Source organism: Myotis davidii, unplaced genomic scaffold (genome assembly GCF_000327345.1).
Source record: "Myotis davidii unplaced genomic scaffold, ASM32734v1 scaffold185, whole genome shotgun sequence".
In the NCBI taxonomy this organism is placed as follows: domain Eukaryota; kingdom Metazoa; phylum Chordata; class Mammalia; order Chiroptera; family Vespertilionidae; genus Myotis; species Myotis davidii.
Genome location: NW_006297811.1, coordinates 4,555,381 through 4,562,177, shown reverse-complemented (window position 1 = coordinate 4,562,177; position 6,797 = coordinate 4,555,381). Strand labels below are relative to the sequence as shown.

General features: G+C 39.3%; 1 protein-coding gene across 1 annotated transcript; it reads right to left on the bottom strand.

Annotated features, from left to right (window-relative positions):
- Positions 1 to 892: 892 nt before the first annotated feature.
- On the bottom strand, positions 893 to 2,428 carry HTR1E (5-hydroxytryptamine receptor 1E). Its single transcript, XM_006773475.2, has one exon. The coding sequence runs from the start codon at positions 2,203 to 2,205 to the stop codon at positions 1,108 to 1,110; it is 1,098 nt and encodes a 365-aa protein (XP_006773538.1). The 5' UTR covers positions 2,206 to 2,428; the 3' UTR covers positions 893 to 1,107.
- Positions 2,429 to 6,797: the final 4,369 nt, after the last annotated feature.

Genomic DNA, 6,797 nt, shown 5'->3' with positions numbered 1-6,797 from the left:
CTCGATATAGTGATGAGCTCCTCCACATGACTTAGAGTGGTCACTACAGGCCAGGGGAGGCTGAGTCAGGCCACAGTGTGGCCACATGTCCCCCCATCCAGCCTCCTGGCATGGATGCCGTGGAGATTCTAGGAGACACAATTCCACACTTGTTTCCTGATGGGTGGCTTTTGCTATAAACATAAATTTTCAACTTTTAGTTTTCTTTTTCAATTGCACAATTGCGTTAGTAACATTCTTCAATAAAGTTCTTCAGATAATATATCCCCTCATTTAAACACTGCACCCATTCAGCTGCTGTCAAAGTTCCCCAAATTTGACATGTATTCTCACCTTAATCCTGCTGGAGTGAGAGAATGTATTTGAGGCTTAGCTGGGGCACTTAGAATGGGAGGAGACCCCCTGTGTCTTTCAGGTAATATAGCAACACACTGACTAACATAGATTTAGATTATTTCTTATTTGCTTGTGTTTTATATTCATAATCAAAGACCTAGGAAATTATTCATTCTAGGCTCTTTTTAGAGAATGATGAAGCTTATATAACCAGGAACTGAAAAGGCATGCTATCTGTACTATTTATGCTTGAAAGGAGTGAGCTATGTAGTCACAGTGAAAGGTTTTGGCTCACGTCTGCAAGCAGTAGATGGCAGCACACCCCTTTTGTGTGCTTTGTGTAGTCATGCAATCCTCCTTGGAATCTGTAAGCATTTGGAGCGATAACCTCGGATTTAATGCCACATGAGGACCAGTTATCAGAGATTTGATTTATAAGTAATAAGAAATTCTGCAAATAAAGATTTATTTTGACATTCTTTAATTGCAGGGTTCACTGAAATGGCTAATAAAAAGTATTTACTAGTTCACTTTATTACTACTTTTATGAAATATCTGTTTTTGTAGGATAATGTTTATTTGAAATTATGTACCACAAACAGGACCGGAAGTAGAAAACAGCACACCAAATAACGAGCCTCAAACAAAACGGAACAAACAAAAAAAACAAGACCACACATACTTACAAACGCTCTGAATCAACAATGTCCAAGAATTAACCCCGTCTACTCAGGAGGCTGGTCAAATTCATGCCTTTTGGTTTTTTACAATCTAAGTATGTTCTCGGCACCTAATGAGCTTTTTAAAAGCCAGCTTAAAGTCTTCATTAAAACTAGTGTAGAGCAGAGGGTTGATCAGAGAATTAACATAACCAAGCCATGTGAAAAAATCGGCCACTTCAGAAGACACGGTATAGATGCTCAGACCTACAATCAACTCTTTGATGAAAAATGGAAGCCATGACAAAATGAATGCACCCAAGATCAGTCCTAGGATGCGTGCTGCCTTGCGCTCCCTGGTACTAGAGATCTGCTGGCGCTCTCCCGGGTGATCTAGATCATTGTCAAAGGGAGGGATCCTGATGGAGGTGTGGAACTTTTCAAACTCTGTGGTAGGGTCTGAGGTGGAGAAGTCAGACACACAGAAAGTCTGTGTAAGTTTACAACTCGCAAATGAATTTTGGCTGTCTGTGCTTCTGTTGCTTAAGTGCCGGCTTGACCCTCTTTTCTGGTAAAGGCTCTTGGCTGCGTGGTAAATCCGGTAATAGAGAATCAGTATCAAAGTCAAGGGGATATAAAATGCCCCAAGAGTGGAGTAAATGGTGTAGATGACATGGTCATGCTGGATGGTGCACTGACTCGGGGGCGGGCTGAGTTGGCGGTGGCTCCTCCAGAACAGAGGGGGCATGGAGATGAAGATGGAGATCGTCCAGACAGTGAGGATCATCAGTCCTGCCCTCTTGGCGGTCCTCTTCCTGGCATACTCAACAGCGTTGGTGATGGCCCAGTACCGGTCCAGGGCAATCACACAGAGATGGAGGATGGAGCAGGTGCAGCAGGTCATGTCCACACTCAGCCACACCTCGCAGATGAAGTACCCTAGCTTCCAGCTGTCCATGACAATGTACATGATGCTTAAGGGCATGACTAGCACTGCCACCAGGAGGTCTGTCACGGCCAGAGAACAGATCAGGTAGTTGGCAGGCTGGTGGAGCTTCTTGGTGGTGCAGATGGCCATAATCACGGCCAAGTTTAGCAACATGGTCAGGGTGGTGATGATGACCAGAGTCATGGAGATGAGCATCTTCTCAGTGATGGTCTTGGCTCTCCCAGCCACACTGGCTTCTGTGGTACAGTTAGTGATGTTCATGTTTTCCCCGTTCCAGTCGATCCTGTGGAGAAGCTGTTGGTTATTTTTCCTTCAGCTGGAAACTACTTAGACTTGAATGTCCCTCATTTGTGGGGAGATTGTAATTTCTTCAGCTATGTAGTCTCCTGTGTTCCATTTTGGGTGGGTAAAGGAAAGCACCACAGCATCTCTTCTGAATGGAGGGGTCCTGGAAAATAGTATGCTCCTGGTTAATGAATGAAAAAGCCATGTTGTTTTTCCTGTACTATGTGATAATATGTTGGTATTAATAAAATGTTTACACAATTTTGACATAACTTTTTTTCCCCTCTCTAAATGTAAACTTCATCTTTACATTATTCCTCAAAGGATACTTTTTTTAAGTACCCAAACTCTTTTTTGATAAAGACATTACCAAATTTAAGTCTGTTTTCCACCTGGTTTTCTTTTTCATTTATATTTATTCTTTTATACACAGTACACATTTATATATAAAAGGCTTTCTTTTACATTTGAAAAAATATGTTCACATTATATCATGCTTATTTGGGATCATTGCATTGAAAAATTATATTTGTTTGTAATAAGTATCCTTCAAACCAGATTTTATAGTTTCATAGCAAATATTCAACTCCAGAGATATTTTAGTGTCTCAGTGGGATTGCTCGATTTTGTCTAATTATTTTTGACATTTTATATATCTGACTGTGCACTTCTATGGAGAAAAGAGAGAAAAAAGCTTATCAGGTTACTTTGATGTTCGTGGCAGATTGTTCTCAGAGTAATACAGTACACCGACTGTGAAGCAACACCATCGCAAAGCTTGAAAATCTCTGCATTTAAAAAATGTGTTGAGTTTTGGTGAATATTTCTGTCCTATTTCTAGTATCTATCTATCTATCTATCTATCTGTCTGTCTGTCTGTCTGTCTATCCATCCATCCATCCATCTCTATTTTTTGGATAGCTGTGATTAAGTTGGGTAGTCAATGAGATAGTGACACTTACTGAATGCATAACTGTAAGGGATTTTTAAAAAGTAAAGTTAAATATAAATGTATATTCACAAGACAATCAAAACCCACATAGAGATATTCAGAGCTAATGGCTGCTGGTCAGAACACCAATCAAATAATTCGATTAGACTCTATGGGTTTAGGTCCAGGAAAACTGAAGAAAAACTGGTGTTTCACCATTTTTTTTTTAAATTTGGAAATTGGGGACCAGGCGAGAGCCCATCCCAAAAGGGTTTTTAATCATTTTTAAGATTGATGTAGATTAGGACTAACAGACACAATGATTTCAGGAAAAGCTGAGGGCAGGAGCAGGTGAGGGGTGTGTGAATGGGAGTGGAGTAGGAACGAGAGGTCACGGAGCAGGAATAAAAAATCTCTAGCCTAAGTGAAAAGAGGGGAGATAGGTGTCATTTATCCCTTAGATATAGAAACGGAAAGAAAACAATAATGACTTCACTAAAAACCCAAAATAGGGCATTTTTTTAAAGACAGTTTCTGTCTTTCTGCTGTTAAAAGAGAAACACTCTGCCTCTCTTTCCATTATGCTTTTACAGTGTTTTCAGCGGATGTACCCTCTTCGGATGTCTTGTGTTTCTCTAGTTCTTCCAAGGGACTTGCTCTACCAACAATCCCCCTTTTCTTGTAAATTGGATGTGTTTTGTTTTTCCCACTGGTACCTTGCCCTTCTTTTATAATCAGTTTAAATGTGCATTTATGTTCGAGACCAGGCTTACACATCAAAAAAGTATGGGCTCTGGAATCAGACAGACCTGGCTTCTGATTGCAGTTGAGCCAACTGCCAGCTGCAAGCTGCTTGGGGCAACCTCTCCCTATTTCCCCTGTGTCCCATATGTTTATTTCTCAATTTTGACCTCTTTCTCTTTAATAAAATTCAATAAAGTTTTTTTCTCTGTAAATATTAATCTATAGTTATGTTTCTCTTGGGTTCTTTAGGTTTGCTGGGATGAATAGTTCTCAATTGAAAGGCTTTCCAACTGAGCCTGTAAGACTAAGTATAGAGAACAGCATGAATAAGGGACAGAAAACTTTAGAAATTTCTATTTGATAATAGAGGCAATTAAGAAATGTAATTATTTTGAAAGCATGCAGTAAAAATAATCAGAAATAACTCAGTCTCGTAGAACTTTTAAAAGCTGCTCTATTTTTCAGAGCTCTCATAACTTCTAATTATCATTTCTCTGATGACACCATTTTGTCCCTATTTTGTAACTATTTTTCATTTCCCCCTCAGCAGACTATACATTTCTGGAGGGTAGGATGTATGCCTGATTCATCTTTTTAACTGCCTCTAGATTGACATTGTTAGTTCTTTAATGTGACTTCCTGGTTAATTTTGTGCCCAAGCCTTGCAGAGGAGGAGTTAAGCTTTGTATTCTTGTGCTGTCAGTCCCCCAAACTTCTGTGCACATCCAGCTTGCCATCTTTTATTTCATAATGACACATTCTTTTGCATGGTGGGGTGAGATAGATTGAACTGGGCCTTGAAGCTCTTCACTGCTCAAAGGTCAGGTAGGTAAGGAGGGACCCGCAAAGCAAAGAATAGCTACTGAAGTGGAAGAGAATGATGGTGAATCATTCCATTCCATGTGAAGAAAGTGTATCAAATAAGAAAGAGTGATCAAAGGCTGAATGTAGTTTCAAGGAAGAGTGGGAGGAGAGGAAATAGAGAGTGAATAAGAGCAAATTAAGAGTTTTGCTGATAAGGGGAGCAGAAAAATAAGTTAGCAACTGTGGAGGAGATATGGGGTGCAGGTTGTTTTCATTGTTAAGACTGTCTTTCCTAGGCTATTTACTATTTTCTTTGCTGCTGCACTCCATATCCTTTACATTGGGACAAAGGGCATTTTTGTAGTGGAATGTAAAAGAGGAAGCAGGAAAGCAGTAACAGAGGAGGCTGGTAGTCAGTCAGTGAGGCCTGGGGACCCCAAGTAAGTAGGATTTCTTGAGTAATTTAAGGGATCATATTGGGGGTAGTGAAGAGGCCAAAGGAACAGTCATACTAAAAAAAATGATCTAACCTCAATTATCTTGGCTTCCTTTTAACCTTCTTAAGGAAATGACACATGGTTATAATCACTACCAAGTCCTTAGGAGGTAGTATGATTTCTAATTAGAACAGTGCTGGTTAAATAGTCCCTGAAATTCTCTTAAATCTCTTTAGCTTTTCATGTTGTAGGGGAGGAGGGACTATATTAATACTTAACTCAAGACACATTCGGCAGAACCAATACAAATGTTAACAAAAACACAGCAAACTATTATTAGTCCATCAGAATGGAAAATTAACTGCAATAATCATAAGTAAAACAGACACAGCCTATCTGGAGTTGATGCAGGAACTTCTTGGAGGTTTGTGACTTTCAGTTTCTGCTCTAATTATGACATGGAAAATAGCAGTGTAGTCCAAAACCATATTTCAATGATTTTTCATTAAAAAATGAGGAGAGAATCCCTCTAAACCAAATGGTTAGTGCATGCTGCTCCCATGAGCCAAGATACGCCAGAACCCCTGGTGATACTGTCCCAGTGACGGTCATAGCATCAGAGAGATGAGGGAGGCCATGAGCACACTCAGCTCATTTTTTTTGTTTTGTTTGTGAAAATCTTCACCTGAGGATATTTTTTCCATTGATTTTTTGAGACAGTGGAAGGGAGGGAGGGGAAAGAGAGAGAGAGCAAGAGAGAGATTGGTTGTCTCCTGCACGTGCCTAACCAGGGCTGGGATCAAACCCAAGTACATGCCCTTGACTGGGAATTAAACCTGTGACCCTTTGGTTTGTGGGCCAATGGTCCATTCACTGAGTCATGCCAGCCAGGACTCAACTTACTTTTAATTTCACTATCTTATCTAGCCTTCTATTGGTTTTCAGTAACTATTAATAATTCACCATATTCTTTTATCCCTTCTTTGGTGGTTGTTTTCATTTTTCCTAAAGTTCTTTAAATCATTTTTAGACGAAATCTCCAATACGTGCCAACTTCTTTTTTTGTTATTTCAGGAGTGACAGCTTGCCCTCATATTACTAATTTTATCTAATTGTTTGTTAAATTCACTTCCTAGCCTTCATAAGTATTTTTTTTGTATGGTATATATTTTTTCTATCCTTCTACTTTTAGCCTATCTATGTCTTATAGACAGCTTCTAGTTGGGTCTTGCATTTGATCTGACCTGACATTCTCTTCCTTTTCATTAAGATACTTTGATCATTTAAACTTAATGTAATTATTGATATGCTTGGTTTTAATTCTATCATCTTTTTATTTTCTCTTCAAGTTTCTTCTTATGTCCTTAGTATTTTATAACTTTTAGCAAAACTTCTGCACGTTATGTTAGATTTATACCTAAATATTTGAATTTCTTTGGAGTGAATGTAAATGGCATCATGTTTTTAATTTCAGTTTCCACATGTTTATTTTTTTAATATTTTTTTTATTGATTAAGATATTACATATGTGTCCTTGTCCCCACGTTACCCTCTACCCCCCACCCCATGCCCTCCCTCCCCCCCGTTGTCCGTGTCCATTGGTTAGGCCTATATGCCTGCATGTAAGTCCTTTGGTTGATCTTCCCCCCTTA